Consider the following 18,313-nt stretch of genomic DNA (forward strand, 5'->3'; position numbering starts at 1 on the left):
ACTGGCGGTCCGCGGCCCGGCTGCTTCTGTGCCGGGGAAAGACATCCTAGAGCCTCGAAGCTCCGCCGAGCGCAGGTTGTGCCCGCGAGAGGCCGCCTAAGCTTCTAGGGCACGGCGGAGCCTCCCGGCCTCCGCACCGGGAACCGTTTCCGGGTCGAATCCTTTTTGTAGCTGACCCGGCGCGGCCCGTGACGCAAGGGCCCAGACGGAAGTGCGGGCGGAGGAGCCCGAGCCGGAGCCCGGCCCGGAGCTGGTCCCGGGGGCTCCGGCTGTGGCGACTGCTGGGCCTGGCTGCGATGGCGACCCTGTGGGCCGGCCTCCTTCGTCTCGCCTCCATGCTCAGCCTGTCCTGCCTGGCGCTCTCGGTGCTGCTGCTGGTGCAGCTGTCAGACGCCGCCAAGGTGAGTCCCGCCCAGCCTTCGCTTCCGACCGGCGCTCCTCCTCTACCTCCGGCCTTGTCCACCTGAGCCCCACCCCAGTCCTCTGCCAGCCCTGCCAGCCCGATCCCTAGCGTCACAGCCCTGGCAGACCCCCGCCCGGAACCCTCCGGACCGCCGGATGGCACTCCCGCCCTCCAGCCCTGACAGCCGGACAGCCCCCGCCCCCACCCCCTCCCAGCCCCGGCGCTGACACCCTACCCCGCCCCACCTGGTCCAGACGGGCCCGGACAGCTTGTCCGGCTCCTTAAATTTCCCTTCCCAGCCCCGAAAGGACCCACTTCCAACTTTACAGCCTTTCCAACTCTGAGAGCTTTTAACTTGAGCTTTACGCTTAAGCTCTGACAGTCTACCGTCACCCTTCACCAGCCTCATGGACCACCCTCCGAAATTCCCCAAGCCCGTATAGGAAGGCCCAGCTCACAGGTGCCTTACCTCTTAGGAACTAACTCCTCTCAACTCATCTCTTAACAGATTCCCTTCCCACTGTAGGAACTTGCCTCTCCTGGCAGCCTTCCTTCTCAATAGGAAGGACCTACAGAGTCTCTCCAATACTTTGGCCACCTCATGCGAAGAGTTGACTCATTGGAAAAGACTCTGATGCTGGGAGGGATTGGGGGCAGGAGGAGAAGGGGACAACAGAAGATGAGATGGCTGGATGGCATTACCGACTCGATGGACAAGAGTTTGGGTGAACTCCGGGAGTTGGTGATGGACAGGGAGGCCTGGCTGCGATTCATGGGGTCGCAAAGAGTCGGACACGACTGAGCTGAGCGACTGAACTGAATTGAACAGAGTCTCTCACCGGCCTCATATCCTCACCTCACTCCCTCCAGGATCTCCTAGCCCCTTTGTTGCCTTCTCTTTTCTTGTTGATTTAGTGGTAAGGGAGGATCCAAACTATAGGAGAGGTGAAGCTGTGGCTTTCTCCCCTGCTCCATTTCTTGGCCCTTCTCATCCCCTTGATTTCTGATGCTCATAGCAGTAAGCGGTAGCTTGCAGCAAGCAGCAGCCGCGGTGGCTGGAAACCAGATCTTAGTTTCCCAGATGGGGAGTCCTAAGCACTGGACCACAGGAGCCAACACTTAGGGCTAGAGTCCCTAGTCTTACCTGCCTAGTCAAGAATGAAAGCAGGCAAGGAGGCAGAAGGTAAAGAGTATAACAAGTTTTGAAAAGAAAAGTACATGCGGAAAGGCTCATGGGCAACCTCAGAGAGAGTCGTGCTTTGGGGAAGTTTAAATCCTTTGTAAAGGGGCAGTTTTCCCGGTCTTCCTCTTCCCTCAGGCCAGTCACCTTGCTTTCTCAGTCCACCCCCACCCCCAGTTAATTTGTCTCAGGACCCTCCCCTGGGGTGTGCACATACCCTAACCAAGATGGATCTAAAGTGAAGGCTTCTGGGAGGAGCAAGACTGATTATGGGCTGGAATTATCCTCTGACTTTGGATTCCAAGGAGCCTTTCTGTGCAGGTGTAGTATCTCCCTTATCAGACAGGATTTTTTCCTTACTTTGTCCTTGCCATGATTGTTCCCTTCAGGTAAGAGACAAAGACTGGCTATTTACCCTGTTTTTGTTGGCTGTAAATTCCTCAACTGGAGCCCACCTGTATCTTATCTGAAAAAATGCAAAGAGTTGTTGTTGAGTCACTTAGTCATGTCTGACTCTGCCACCTCATGGACTACAGCAAGCACACCAGGCTTCTCTATCTTTCACCATCTCCCGGAGCTTACTCAAACTCCTATCCATTGAGTCAGTGATGCCATCCAACCATCTCATCCTCTGTCCTCCCCTTTACTTCCTGCCTTCAGTCTTTCCCAGCATTAGGGTCTTTTCTAATGAGTCAGTTCTTTGCATCAGGTGGCCAAAGTATTAGAGCTTCAGCTTCAGCATCAGTCTTTCCAATGAATATTCAGGATTTATTTCCTTTAGGATTGACTAGTTTGATCCCCTTACAGTCCAAGGGACTCTCAGGAGTCTTCTCCAACACCACGGTTCAGAAGCATCAGTTCTTCAGCATTCAGCCTTCTCTGTGGTCCAACTCTCACATCCATACATGACTACTGGAAAAACCATAGCTTTGACTAGACAGACCTTTGTCGGCAAAGTTATGCCTCTGCTTTTTAATGCGCTATCTAGGTTTGTCATGGAGAAGGCAATGGCACCCCACTCCAGTACTCTTGCCTGGAAAATCCCATGGACGGAGGAGCCTGGTAGGCTGCAGTCCGTGGGGTCGCTAAGAGTCGGACACGACTAAGCGACTTCCCTTTCGCTTTTCACATTCATGCATTGGAGAAGGCAATGGTGACCCACTCCAGTGTTCTTGCCTGGAGAATCCCAGGGATGGGGGAGCCTGGCGGGCTGCCATTTCTGGGGTTGCACAGAGTTGGACACGACTGAAGCGACTTAGCAGCAGCAGCAGCAGCAACAGGTTTGTCATAGCTTTTCTTCCATGGAGCAAGTCTCTTTGAATTTCGTGGCTGCAGTCACCATCTGAGGAGTTGACTAATAGTAGGGTTCCAACCTGGAACCCATCTATCTCCCACTTCACCCTCATGCTGCTCTCTAGTCCCCTTCATGCCCATACCCTCCAAACCTGCCCTGTGCTTCCTCCTTGATGAACTGGCTCATTACTGGAGGAAACAGAAGGCATTCACATTAATTTGATGGGAAAATAGAATGATATTTGCATTTTTTAAATTGGAGCTTTACTCTATAATACCTTTAAATACAGAGGCCAGGAAAGATGAGTGACAGGCATACAGATGGGAGGTTTGGTCAGGGATTTTTTTAAATTGAAATATTGATAATGCTGTGTTAGTTTCAAGTGTACAGAAAATAACTCAGGTTCGTTTTCATTATAGGTTATTATAGCAGATCCTTGTTGTTTATGTCAAGGTTTCTTTTAAATCTTCCCCAGTTCCCTTCAGAAAAAGGGACGGCATCAAGTGTCCTGATTTTCAAAACACTGTTTGCACTGTCTGCGTATCTACTGTCATCACTTTAAGTGGCACATTCCTGTAACCCTGTATTTGTCAGTCTTTCTTACTTGGGTGTGTCCTAATTGTGGGAAGGAGCCGTGTCTTAGACTTCCTTGAATCCACCTCCTTTCGCTCAAGTTCTGGCACAGGACAAATGCTCACTAAGTAGCTGCTGAATGAGTAAATGACTTATCAACAACTCTGCCAGACATGCCACTATATATAGGAGTTCTGGGCTCAGTCCTCTGGAGGCTACTGAGTCACTGCCTTCCTTCTGAGATTAGATTCCCCTTTGCTGAGAAAGCATCTCCTACTCCTGTTCATACATTTAGTCACCTCTTCTTCACTTCTTCAAGCTTGCTTTTTCAGTAGTTGTCCTCTCTGTCTCCCAGTGATTAGAAGCAAAGTTTCCTGGGAAGAGTATACCAAGCTGATCTCAGCTACATGCAAGCTACTTCCTTTCTGTACTTCCTTTTTTGTTGTAGCTGAGTGCCTCTAAAACTTCATCCCTTTAGGAGTCTGTCCCAACTCACTTTATCCATATCAGTGCCTTTAAACCAAAGGGCATAAGGGTTATGGGCAGAATTGTGACTTGTTTTGCAATTTTTAGTTTGATATTTCCTAATCCTTCGGTAATCAACATTCTTACTTGAAGGCACAGCTGTCAGTCTACTATGTCTTCCTACTGGCAGGTAGATGATGATAATGTTAGCACAATTTTGTCACGTGACTGAAAATGTGATTCATAAACCACAGATACTAGGTATTATTTCAGAATAATGTTATGTATTATATAATTATTCGTGAGCATTACCAATGGTTTTTTAAAAACTTGTATCTCTTAAAGCTATTTAAAAATTTAAATGAATAGTTTTGGAATATTTGGCAGGGGATGCTTAACAAAATGTGTACGTTGCAGTTTCTAAAAATATTGATGATAAACCGTCAACAAGCTATACTAAGTTTCTATTTTGGTTACAGAATTCTGAGGATGTCCGATGTAAATGTATCTGTCCTCCCTATAAAGATAATTCTGGGCATATTTATAATAAGAACATATCCCAGAAAGACTGGTAAGTATTCTGTGTTACTGAATCACCTGTCACATTTCTTTCTTTGGTTGTCACTGTTAGCAATGGATATTCATCCAATGTATTGTTTTCTTTTTAAGTATTTATTTTTAAGCAAAAGTGTTGAATTCCATTTCCATTTGAAAAAATGAGAGTAGGACCCTGAGTGCATCAAGTAAGTCTAAAGGAATGTAGCCAAAAGCCCCAGGCAAGGAGGGTTTTACATTGGGGTGGGGCTGAGTTCGTGGCACCTGAACTCCCCATAGCCACCCTTCTGTGTGCCCTTAAATTTAGGCCCTTCTTGCTTCGCAGTTGAAGGTAAGCAAGGCTCACTTATCTGGGTTACAGTTTTTACAACTTGTAGGTTTTGATGCTATATTGTCAGATATAGGAGACTATGTTTTAAAGTGTCAGAAGGCTCAGGAAGGAGTGGGAATGAGCCATAGACACCAGAGTTTACCAGTTGGTGGGCCAGTAGGTTATAGATATGCCAAGTCATCAGTCCCTTCAGCCCTTGGTATATAATCCAGCAATGACTGGGATCCCGACTGGTTTGTCACCAGCAGTCTTCTCTGTTTATCCCAGTGAACCTTTCAAATGATAGCTTTTTCTACACGTGCTATAAAATGATTGGGAAGCAGTCATTTAAGGATAGGTGGGCTCCTTACCCCTGGACTGGAATATTTTATAGTTTGCAGTGGGAGATTGCCAGGATAGGCATAGAAGAAAAATAGCTCCAGATGTTACCATACTATAACATATACCTGATTTCACAGTGAAATAGACCGAAAAGTTTGAAAGCAGAATTAAATTCATTCGGTTACAATATTCCAAGCTGACTTTGAATAAGAAAATGCAGACTTTGAGCATGTTTAGCTTTTTTGATTCCATTGTCTATTTTTCTCATGAAGTTCAGTCTATAAGTTCCCATTTAAGTTTAATCTGACATTTGGTAAGTATGTTCTTGAGAACTTCTGTGTTCCACTTTAAACTGTCTTGTATTACAAAGTGATAGGGCTATTCTTTTAGGTTTTATATCCGCAAGTTATTTTATATGAAAAGAAAACTCAAATAAGTTATTCCTGTAAATTTCCCAAATGTATTGAGCACTTATAATCAGTTTACTCTGTTATCAGTAATAGAGTATGACGCTTGTTACTTGAGTGGCAAATGAACTCACTGTTCAAGTGTTTAGCTCTAATCTTTTCACAGACTTTTTGTTACTCCAGGTTTACAGAGAGTAAAGCGTCTGCCTGAAATGCGGGAGAACCAGGTTCGATCCCTGGATCGGGAACATTCCCCTGAAGAAGGAAATGGCAACCCACTCCAGTACTCTTGCCTAGAAAATTCCATGGATGGAGGAGCCTGGTGGGCTATAGTCCATGGGGTCGCAAAGAGTTGGACACGACTGAATGACTTCACTCACTTACTCTCATATGTCATTTATCCCTGGTTACTGGTAAAAATAGGGAGCTTTGAAAATAAACAGCTGATAACAAGACTTGCCTTGGAATTTTTCCTCCTTCTCACTCTTGCTTTCTGTCTGCAGCTGAGCCTTTGCCTCTGGGTAGGTTCACAGATGTCACTGAAAGGTTTTAACTGGCTTTAGGAGGGCACGCAAGTTATGATTAGTTAAGATGTTACAGTCTTCCGAGGCTTCCAGTATTTTATGTGACTTTATATGTATGTATGTATATATATATTATATATATGGGTATCTTATCTGGCACTATATATATATATATATATATACACACACACACACATATATATAAGTGAAAGTGTTAATAGCTCAGTCATGGCTGACTCTTTGTGACCCCATGGACTGTAGCCAGCCAGGCTCCTCTGTCCATGGAATTCTCCAGGCAAGAATACTGGAGTGCCTTGCCATTCCCTTCTTCAGGATGTCTTCCCAACCCAGGGATCAAAGCCAGGTCTCCTGCATTGCAAGCAGTTAGGTTTACCAATGAGCCACCAGGAAATACCAGTATTTCCCTCCTGGTACATGTAATGTACTTACTTCCTGGTAAATATACCTATATATATTATATATATATTTATCTTCTGGCCTCCATTTTGTCCAGTTGTCAGCTTTAATTTTTCATTGACCTGTGCTGCTGCTAAGTCGCTTCAGTCGTGTCCAACTCTGTGTGACCCCATAGACAGCAGCCCACCAGGCTCCTCCGACCCTGGGATTCTCCAGGCAAGAACATTGGAGTGGGTTGCCATTGCCTTCTCCAGTGCATGAAAGTGAAAAGTGAAAGGGAAGTCGCTCAGTCGTGTCCGACTGTTAGCAACCCCCTGGACTGCAGCCTACCAGGCTCCTCCGTCCATGGGATTTTCCAGGCAAGAGTACTGGAGTGGATTGCCATTGCCTTCTCCGTCATTGACCTACACTGTCTAGCTTAAGAAAAGTTTGAGTTCTCTGGTTTATGTTGGGGTGTGATTCGAAGCTGATAATGTCCTCCTTTAGGCACTAGGGGGAGGTGTTGCCTAGTTCCTAAAGTGGCTGTATTTAAGAGTAATAAGAGTTCTGTATTGGGTTCTGTGTTTACAGTGACTGGCCAGACAGATCCAAACTTCCTGTTTCCTTTCCCATCCTGCACAGCACTCAGAATCTCTTTGTTATTAACTGTACTTATACTTCCAAAGAAATACTCAATACTTAGATTCCCAAGTAATTCTTAAGTATTGTGACTAAGGCTTCTGAAGCTGATCTAGGAAACTAAGTAGGAGATAAATCTCATTTTCCTGAGGTTCAAAGAAATACGGGTGGGATGAGGTGGGGGGAACTGTTCGGTGTAATTAGCTATTCATATACCACACTGTGGCAGTTTAGATGTTGGTTAATTCATAAAAGAATTAATCTTGTATACAAGAATACTGGAGTGGGCTGCCATTTCCTTCTCCAGGGGATCTTCCCAACCCAAGGATCGAAGCTGGGTCTCCTGCATTGCAGACAGATGCTTTACCGTCTAAGCCACCAGGGAAGCCTGAATAATAGTCCAGGTCACCTTAAATCATTTAAAGCAAGACAGAAATATAGCTGTCCTAGGAGGCAGGAGCCTTTTATTCCGGTCCTTTTAGCTGTTCATGTAGTCTGACCTCATGCAGCTGAGCTCTCAGAGTTCTGGGCTACATGCCCTCCATGGTTCTGAGCTAGATACCCCTGCAGTGGGATTTAGCTTCCTCTATTTTATGCCTGCATCCAGCTGGATACATTCCTTGTCTTCAATACGTTTGGAACAGATATGACACACTTGTATGGTGTAAGTTTGGGACCTTACTCTTGTTTGAAATTCTGCCGGTTGAGACTTACTTTTTCATTACTACCTTTATTAAAATTAAATTAACTGTTAAGAAAAACTGATTCTTTGTTCTACTCTAGCTCACAGGGAACAAAACACAAAAAAGTATGTTCTGATAGGGCAAAAGGAAAGAATCAGCCTGGAGCATTGGGTGCTGCCGAGAAGGTGGGTAGAGTGAGACAGACAGGATGCCTGAATGAGGCAGGATGCTGTGGTAGTTCTTAAGGCAAGCAGAAGTGCCTAAGGGACAGATGACGAGAGGGGCTGGCAGGAGGACAGGAGAGCTTTGCCTACCTTTGCCTAAGGGGATCAGAGTAGTGGGCTCTTAATAGCTGTGGAGAGTAAGAATTTAATTATTTCCTAGAATTGACGGACTTCTAGAAAATGAGATTTTTTGAGTAGAATTGCTTTTTCATAAGCCATAAATAAATGGCAAATGGGGAGAAAATAAAACAACATCCAACAACAAAAACATTAAGCCTTTTATTATTATTTATGTACTGTTGCCAGGTAATGTTTTCATTTTTAAATATTTTTGTTGTCCTAAACCTACTTCTCCATGCTTTTTAAATAGACTCCTTGAGAAAAGTAATTGTTTCTTACTCTGGTGTTCGGTTTTCAGAGTTTCATAATTTACCATCTGTTAGGTGTGATTAGCCATTCATATACCACATGTGGCAGTTCAGATGTTAGTTAATTCGTAAAGGAGGTAATTGTGTTTGAATAATGCTCCAGATCACCTTAAATCAGTTTAGCAGTTTTACTTGCTAAATAAACAAGTCTAAATATGACTTGATCTGCTAAGTAGCTTTCAGTCCCATTTGGGATTTTTAGATGCATTTTTTTTAACTATGAATAGCACTTTTGAAAAATAGCTGCTACATATGTGTCTTTATGGTTGGATCATTGAAAAAGCAAAAGAGTTTCAGAAAAACATCTATTTCTGCCTTATTGACTATGCCAAAGCCTTTGACTGTGGGGATCACAACAAACTGTGGAAAATTCTTCAAGAGATGGGAATACCAGACCACCTGACCTGCCTCCTGAGAAATCTGTGTGCAGATCAGGAAGCAACAGTTAGAACTGGACATGGGACAACAGTTCCAAATCGGTAAAGGAGTATGTCAAGGCTGTATATTGTCACCCTGCTTATTTAACTTCTATGCAGAGTACATCATGCAAAATGGATGAAGCACAAGCTGGAATCAAGATTGCCAGGAGAAATATCAATAACCTCAGATATGCAGATGACACCACCATTATGGCAGAAAGCAAAGAAGACCCTCTCTGTTTTGCTAAAGAGCCTCTTGATGAAAATGAAAGACGAGAGTAAAAAAGTTGGCTTAAAACTCAACATTCAGAAAACTTAAATTCATGGCATCTAGTCCCATCACTTCATGGCAAATAGATGGGGAGACAATGGAAACAGTGACAGACTATTTTTGGGGGCTTCAAAATCACTACAGATGCTGACTGCAGCCATGAAATTAAAAGACGCTTTCTCCTTGGAAGAAAAGCTATGACCAACCTAAATAGCATATTAAAAAGCAGAGACATTACTTTGCCAACAAAGGTCCATCTAGTCAAAGCTTTGATTTTTCCAGTAGACAGTATGGATGTGAGAGTTGGACTATAAAGAAAGCTGAGCACCAAAGAATTGATGCTTTTGAACTGTGGTGTTGGAGAAGACTCTTGAGAATCCCTTGGACTGCAAGGAGATCCAGCCAGTTCATCCTAAAGGAAATCAGTCCTGAATATTCATTGGAAGGACTGATGTTGAAGCTGAAACTCCAATACTTTGGTCACCTGTTGTGAAGAACTGACTCATTTGAAAAGACCCTGATGCTGGGAAAGATTGAAGGCGGGAGGAGAAGGGGATGACAGAGGATGAGACAGTTGGATGGCACCAGCGACTCATGAGTTTGAGTAAGCTCTGGGAGTTGGTGATGGAAAGGGAGGCCTGGCGTGCTGCAGTCCATGGGATCACAAAGAGTCAGACATGACTGAGCGACTGAACTGAACGGTTTATTTGACTGTTGTGTGCTCAGTCACTCAGTCGTGTCTGACTCTTTGCGACCACATGAATTGCAGCACGCCAGGCCTCCCTGTCCATCACCAACTCCCAGAGTTTACTCAAACTCATGTCCATCGAGTCAGTGATGCCATCCAGCCATCTCATCCTCTGTCGTCCGCTTCTCCTCCTGCCCCCAATTCCTCCCAGCATCAGAGTCTTTTGCAATGAGTCAGCTCTTCACATGAGGTGGCCAAAGTACTGGAGTTTCAGCTTTAGCATCATTCCTTCCAAAGAAATCCCAGGGCTGATCTCCTTCAGAATGGATTGGTTGGATCTCCTTGCAGTCTTACCAAATTGCTAATATTGAGAGGAAATGATTTCACTTCCCTTACTGATTATGTGTTCCTTATTTATTTCATTGGGTAAGCTCCATGATTATTCTGGATTTCAGGAAAGGTTTGATCAGTGTGAGTAGAAAATCCAGCTAGGTTTAGACAGTATTTTATCTTTTTTTTTCTTTTTTTTCAGTGATTGCCTTCATGTTGTGGATCCCATGCCTGTGCGGGGTCCTGACGTAGAAGCATACTGTCTTCGCTGTGAATGCAAATATGAAGAAAGAAGTTCGGTTACGATCAAGGTAAGAAAGGAAAAAAATCTATCTTTTCTGCTTCTGAAACAGTTTTTGATGGTATCTAAACAGGAAAGAAAATGCTGGACATTGGAATTCTGTCTAGTTACCTAAACTATTGCTCTTCCATCCTCTTCTCCAATACCCTCTTACCTACTTCTTCCTTATCCCCAGACCCCACTCTGAAAGGAGTAATAAGCCTACTCTCCGCCTGCCTCATTGAGATGCTTTGTAGATTAATTAGGACAGCTTAGATGGTTGTGATATGTGAAATGGCACAAAGAAGCCCTGTGTATAATTAGCATTTCCAGAAAGACATTCCAGCTTCTCCTTCGTCCACGAATGCCAAAGATTAGTGAGAAAGCAGCATAATTAGACCTTCTTCCTGCCCTCTCAACTCTTAGAAAAAGTTACATATTTAGTGACTACACTATCCTAGAAACATCATAGCTGGATTTTAAGATTTTCTTTATCTTTTATAGGAAATGGAATGTAGATCACTTTTATCTCAATTTGGACCTCTAATGAGTTCAATTACTTTATTATGATAGATGGTAGTTCTTTTTCCCAATTTTAATATGGGGTTTCCCATTTCTGTTCCACAAAAAAAGGCTTCAGGGGAGTATGGAGTGGCCAGCTGTGCCAGTTACAGAATTCCTGTTGTGATTGACCATGCCAGAGAGCCTCTACTCCAGCAGGATGCCTCCCTGTAAAGAAATCATCATAAACTATTTTTAAACAAAATTTTAATGTATAATTTGCATCCCCAAATGTCAATCATATTAAGTGTACAGTTTTATAAAAATTTTAGCAAATTTAAAACCATTTTTTAAAATCCAGTTTTAGAACATTCCCATTACCCCCAAAAGATCCCTGATGCCCATTTATCATTGATCCCATGCCTACCTCCAGCCCTGAAATTGAAGTGAAAGTGTTAGTCCCGCAGTTGTGTCTGACTCTGTGTCTTTGTGGACTGTAGCCCACCAGGCTCCTCTGTCCACGTGATTCTCTAGGCAGGAATACTGGAGTGGGTTCCCTTCTCCAGGGGATCTTCCTGACCTAAGGATTCAACCTGGGTCTCCTGCATTGCCGGTTGATTCTTTACCGTCTGAGCCACCCGAGAAGCTCACCCCCAGCCCTGGATGATTACTGTTCTGCTTTGTATGTCTAGATCTGGACATTTCATATAAATAGAATCAGAAAATGCGTGCTTTTCTACAACTGGTTTCTTTCACACAGCATAATGTTCTTGAGGTTTATTCATGCTATAGCATGTATCAGCACTTAATTACTTCTTATTACTGAATAGCATTCTTGAATATACCACATTTTCTTTTTCTATTCATCAGTTGATGGACATTTGGGTTATTTCCAGGTTTTGATTCTTAGGAATAATGCTGTTATGAATATCAGTGTATGTGCTTTGGATATATGTTTTCCTTTCCCTCAGGTAGATTCCTAAAAGAGGTAAGTTTATATTTAACTTTTTAAGAGTCTGCCAGATTGTATTCTAAAATAGCTGTACCGTTTTACATTCTTAACCAGCGATGTATGAGGGTTCAGTTTCTGTACATCCTCACTAACATTTGGTATTGTCTGTCTTTAACTGTAGCCCTAGTGGGAGGTGTCACACTCTGCTGCTTGACACCACACAAATTAAGATCTCAAGAAAATCTTGTGCCTAAAATGTATTTTTGTATGTCTGAATTGATCTAAAACAGTATGCTGTTGAAATTCATCTTAACTACATTTTCTATTAGGATTCCTAATGGAAAGTGGTCTTGACTGCAGTGCGGTTGAACCTAGGACACTGTATTCAGGTGAAAAAAGCAGTGGTAGCAATGATTAGTAGTAGGTGAAGATGGAGTTTTGAAGACTTGTGAAAAGGCCCCAAAGACAAAAAAATGCTTTCTTTCCTCTTTTTCGATAAATAATACTTTGGTGAAGAGTTGAGTTTGTTTCTTATGTTGGAATCTGGTTTGTATAGAAATCCTGTGTGGTTAATAGATGGGTCAGTCTTGACTATGGCTTTAGTATTATTATACAGAATTCTGATTTCTTGGCTTGAATAGAGATGTAACTTATTTTCAATTTCCTTTAGGTTACCATTATAATTTATCTCTCCATTTTGGGCCTTCTACTTCTCTACATGGTATATCTTACTCTGGTTGAGCCCATACTGAAGAGACGCCTGTTTGGACACTCGCAGTTGATACAGAGCGATGATGATGTTGGGGTGAGTTCTTAACATGCCCTCACTGTTAAGTCTCTGTCATCTGTTAAGTCTCATGCCAGTCTCTGTCATCATCTGATGTAAAGTGTAGGTGAAGAGTAGTTGCATATAAATGTCCATGTGCCGGAGCACATCCTCAACCAGAGAAACTAAAGACGGGTCTAATATGAATGTGTCTAATATGAGGTCTAATGTGAGGAAATTGTTCTGTAAAGCCATAAATGTGGTGGCTTAGACAGATGATCCTTGGTGAGTGTGCTGTACAAGGCTTTGCTTTCTGTATCAGGGGCACAGTTTTCATCACCGTTTCCTGTTTATGTTGAGGAAAGCATCTGAGATAGTTTTCTCCCCAGGCTCCAACCTAAACTACCACTTTTCCTGTCAACATCACCAAATATTTTGAAAGGCAAAGAAGCTTTAGTTGAGAACTGCTCACCCTCAGTTGAGAACTGCTAACATATAAAAATGTTATATGTCCAAGACCACACAAACCATTTCATTATAGGCACATAGATAAAAGCTCTGACTTACATACATTGCATATGGCATTAAATATCAGGTTCCTGATTTTAGGAATAGACAATATTAGGGCTTCTCTGGTGGCTTAGATGGTAAAGAGTCTGTCTGCAATGCAGGAGACCTAGGTTTGATCCCTGGGTCGGGAAGATCCCCCAGAGAAGGGAATGGCAACCCACTCCACTATTCTTGCCTGGAGAATTCCATGGACAGAGGAGCCTGGCAGGTTATATAGTTCATGGAGTCACAGAGCTGTCACTGTCGATATTAATTTAATACACAGAACATAAAATAAATGGATACACAAATGTGTAGATGAAAACATGTAGGAAAGGCATTTGATTGATGGGGCCTTGTGCTTAGTAACCATTTTGTTCATCAGGGATTGATCCTATGTACATGTCTACCATATAAGAACATTGTTTTTAGAGGCCTGGCTGACTTTTGGATATCTGTTAAATTGATTCTGGGTAGAGAGAGGTTTTCTAAACAGAGCAATGACGTATGATAACAACTCTGTACAATAAGAAGTTGAATTTAAATTCCTACAATTGTTGCTAATCCAAGATGAGAGTTCTTCACTCTTTATGTGCCTTTAAACATGCTTTTGGTAAATCCTCAGTTAAATTCTGTTTTATTTTTTTCCGTGTTTGTTGGATGTAGAGCACTTTGAATCAGAGAGCACAAATAGTTAAGACATTCACTGCAAGTCGTCACAATATTTACTGTATCATATATCCATGACACATCATTACTGTTATCAAAGCATTACATTAAAACATGTTTTATATTTATTGTAATCTTATCCAGTGTTAAAAGAGCAAATACATATAAAGGGTAATCCTCTATGTGCGTTCTCCTGGCATAGATGAGCACAAGCAGCTAGTTCAGTCTTGTTCTGATGGAGAATAGACCGAAAGGATTAACTGGTTTGTTTAGTCCTTTAATTTGTTTCTTAAGAAGATGTTTCTCCCGCTACCTTGAAGAGTAGATAAAAAACTATGAAATTGAGAAGTACTCTGCTGGTAAAGCACATCCCTCTTCCCAGTCCTGTTTATGCCAAAACAAACCAACGATAATAATGTTTTATATACAAGTTCATTAAAGCGCTGTGTTCGTATAGTGCCATTTTAATCTCCCTGAACAAACTCTGTATGTTGACAAGATGTGACACCAGGTCAAGGTTAAGGGAGCTAAGACTTGTGTTTGTACTTACTTATTAGATGACCTTGGATTGGTTTACTTTTTCATGGGAAATACAATAATCCAACAACAGGATAAAGGAATCCGTCTTCCTTTTTCTAACCTCTTTTCTTACATCTTTGAAACAGTTGAACTTTATGGAATTGTTTTTATTATTTTAATTTGTAAGGTTAAAAAAAGAATGGGGTTTGTACAAGATATTAACCTAAATTAAGCGAAAAGTCGAAGCAATTTTGGTAAAGAAGGCAGGGATAGATTCTTTATAGAAAGCTCTTTGCTGTCTTTGAAATGTTGACATTATATAAATATCTTGCAATAAAAAGAAGACCAGGTGTTAAAACACTGTTTATATATAGTTATATATATAGTTATATATATATAGTTATGCAGTTATCTACAGCTTTCCATAGACATGCTGTCTCCTGCCCTGGGTATATAATAGAGCTTTGGCAAACATGCACAGCAAAACAATATTCTTTTCAAGAGGCCAAGTTTAACAGCACTGAGTTGTGACTTATCTCCTATGTTGGAACATTTAGAAGCATTGCTTATTCAAGTTCAGGAAAAAGAGATCAAGGAAAAGACAAACAAAAGCAATAAATTAGTACTGAATGCCTTTTGTCATTTGGGCAGCTGTGTTTATATCTTATTCATAGATAGATTAGCATGGTGGTTTCCTGTGTAATGATGACAAACATCAGTGGTATTGGTTTATTTTGACCAGGATAGGTTGGTTTTCTACCCAGATGCCTGGGTGATGCTGCAGTAGTCTCTCTTCTCAGGCAGCAGCTAACATGGAAGCTGCCATGTGCTCAGCAATGGAAGATTCAAGACTTTATCAAACAGAAATGCTAAAGTAATAATCCTTCACCGTCCTTAGCAGTCGAGGGTAATTGGAACACTTGAGCTATATCTCTGTCCATTACAGATTGGGGAAGGGGATGGGGAGAATGAAAAAGTTCTAAGTGTATGTGTTGAGAGCATAAGAAGAAATTAAAATCACACAAGATGGGACTTGCTGGTGGTCCAGTGGCTAACACTGCACTCCCAATGCAGGGTATCTGAGTTCAATCCCTGGTCAGGGAATTAGATCCCACATACTGCAACTAAAGATTCCACATGCTGCAAATAAGACCTGGGACAGCCAAATAAATAATAAAACAAAAGTAAGTAAATGTAAAAAAAAATAACCAAGATACGATCCAGTCAACTCATCTCCCAGGATGAATGTGGTCCCAAGCTGGCAAGTAACAATTCTAATATATATGAGAGTCAGGATAGGATATTAAAAAGACAGGTCTTTCCTCAGTCACAGATTAGCTGGATGAATAAAGCAAGGCAAAGCCCTACCCTCTATCTGTAACTTGTAGATATTAACATGCAAATAGATTTTCTTTCCACAGCTCATCAAGAAAGACTTCTCTAACATAAATGACCACTGTCTTTATCTTGGTTCCTCTTTCTTAAGGGAAATTTCTTTGGAAAGAAACATGGGAACATTGCACAGATACTCCTCATTGCTTGCTTTATTTGAATCACCTATTTCTGTAGCTGGGTTACAGAACATTTCTGTAGCTGGGTTCATCCTGCTTCTGGTATTGAGGGCCTAAGAAGGCTTGGCTAAATTAGATGGTCTGTTTAACAGTCCAGCTGCTCCAGTCTCTGTGGCTGGATAGCTGCTACTGGGCGTGTGTGTTTTACATGGATCATGCCGTCTGATGTTCTCCATTTCTGCACTTTCAGGATCACCAGCCTTTTGCAAATGCCCATGATGTGCTGGCCCGCTCCCGCAGTCGAGCCAATGTACTAAATAAGGTCGAGTATGCCCAGCAGCGTTGGAAGCTTCAAGTTCAAGAGCAGCGAAAATCCGTCTTTGACCGTCATGTTGTCCTCAGCTAACTGGGAACTGAATTCATGGTGACTAGAAAGAAATGAGGCAGACAATGGGAAAAAGATTGACTGAGTTTTCCTGGGTTTTGTTTTAATACCCTGTTGATTTCTCCAACTCTTGGTGGAAAATTCAAAACTCGAAACAAAAACACGCTTGTTGTTTTCTTTTCTCATTAATGTATTAATCAAGGCATTTTTTTTTTTAAGCACACACCTCAGACAGTGTCAGCCAATAAATCTTTTCCTATTTGTGACTTTTACTAATAAAAATATGTCTGCCTGTAAATTATCTTGAAGTCCTTTACCTGGAAAAAGCACTCTTTTTACCACACAGTTTTGACTTGGTTTTCAAGATAATTTTCAGGTAGGGTTTTTGTGTGGTATTTTTTGTTTTTGGCAGAGGAGGGGAGGGATGTGTGGGAAGTGCTTAACATACCTTTTCTCAAGTCATCTTACTAAACAAACTTTTGGAGATAAACTTTGCCTTTTATTTTCAAGATTCATTTATATTTTGCAGTATGCCAGCCTCATCCAGGAGTTGGTGATGAACAGGGAGGCCTGGTGTGCTGCAGTCCATGGGGTTGCAAAGAGTTGGACATAACTGAGTGACTGAACTGAACTTAGCCTCATCAAAGCCCCAACTTACCTATTTGAGTTTTTGCACTGACTGTATTATGTAGACATCTGGTTGCCCTGTGGCTTCACTTTATGGTAAATTAGATCTGAAAATGCACTGTGGCCCTTCACAAAAAGCAGATTTTCTTTATGTACTGTGATGTCTGATGCAATGCATCCTAGAACAAACTGGCTGCTCACTAATCTAATGACTAAACATAGTCTTGGTGTGTGGTCTTTCTCATCTTGTAGTATCTTTAAGGATAAATCCTAAGGACTTGGACACTTACAATAAAGAAAGTTTCTTTTAAACCCAAGCCTCCCTGGATTGATGACATACACATATTTGTCAGGACCTCCAATCAGGTTGAGAGGCAGCTGTTTGGACTCTGGTGTGTGCAGCTTTGAACTAGGATTGGAGTTCAGGTTGCCTCCCTCTGAAAGGTGTAGCAGTTATTGGATAACTGGATTGGATTTTTTCTTCCTATGTCCTCTTTGAAATGTAACAATAAAAATAATTTTTGAAACATCTACCAGTGTATCTATCCCAGCTTTTCTCTCCTCCCTCTTTTGCTGTATGATGAACTTGAAAATATAAAGACAAATTATATCCTGTTGAAAGACTTGTTTTATACAGTCTAATCATAAAACAGTGGTACTAAATTATCTTTATGTGTGTGTGTGGTGGGGAGAGAGAGAGAACATATGGGTACTTAGATGGGTCTCTGAAAGTACACATATATTTGGATAAATTGAGGGATTTAAGATGCATGAAGGAATGCCTGTTTTAAAAAATTCTTGGCAAAAATTAGTATTTAGTATTAGAACTAAATCACATTAATTTCATAAGGGTGAGATTTTAGGAGCTATAAATGGGGTTTTTGGTTAGTGAAAAACTTTTTTAAAACTCCCAAATCGAACCTAAAATTGTTGATTTTATTATTAATATTAAAAGATGTAAGTTTAACTACAACCAAGTGAAATTTATTCCAGTTCTGCAAGGCTTTGAACATTTGAAAATTAATGAAATGCACATCAACAGACTGAAGAAAAATGACATGATCTTATCAATAGATTCAGAAACAGCATTTGACAAAAGCCAACACCCATTCATGACAAAAACTCTCAGTAAACTAGAAATAGAGAAGAACTTAAGGATGTTCTTTCTAACTACTCATTTTCAACATCATACTGTAAATCCCAGCTAATGCAGTAAGACAAAAGATATACAGGGAAAGAAAAGATGAAAGACTAACATTGTTTAGAGATGACATGATTGTAAACATGTAGGAGATCCAAAAGAATTTTTTAAAAAGCAAAAAAACATTTCTGATACTAATAACTGAGTTGATTATAGCAAGGTTTCAGGTTAGAAGGTTAATTTACAAAAGTCAATTGCCATCCTTCCGTTCAGTTCACTTCA

The 18,313-nt window shown here is 41.6% G+C and overlaps 1 protein-coding gene across 2 annotated transcripts; it reads left to right on the forward strand.

The window, feature by feature from the left end:
- The first annotated feature begins 219 nt into the window (after positions 1–219).
- TMEM9B (TMEM9 domain family member B) lies at positions 220–17,422 on the forward strand. Of its 2 annotated transcripts, XM_068988570.1 has the most exons (5): positions 220–401; positions 4,395–4,486; positions 10,334–10,442; positions 12,535–12,669; positions 16,129–17,422. In XM_068988570.1, exons 1-5 carry the CDS (start codon positions 297–299, stop codon positions 16,282–16,284), a joined length of 597 nt encoding a protein of 198 aa, XP_068844671.1. In that variant the 5' UTR covers positions 220–296; the 3' UTR covers positions 16,285–17,422. The 2 variants fall into 2 exon arrangements, with proteins under 2 accessions (XP_068844671.1, XP_068844673.1); XM_068988572.1 differs by lacking the exon at positions 4,395–4,486 and having other exon boundaries at positions 281–401.
- The last annotated feature ends 891 nt before the right edge of the window (positions 17,423–18,313 follow it).

The sequence above is a fragment of the Capricornis sumatraensis genome, chromosome 16 (assembly GCF_032405125.1).
Source record: "Capricornis sumatraensis isolate serow.1 chromosome 16, serow.2, whole genome shotgun sequence".
Taxonomy (NCBI): Eukaryota; Metazoa; Chordata; class Mammalia; order Artiodactyla; family Bovidae; genus Capricornis; species Capricornis sumatraensis.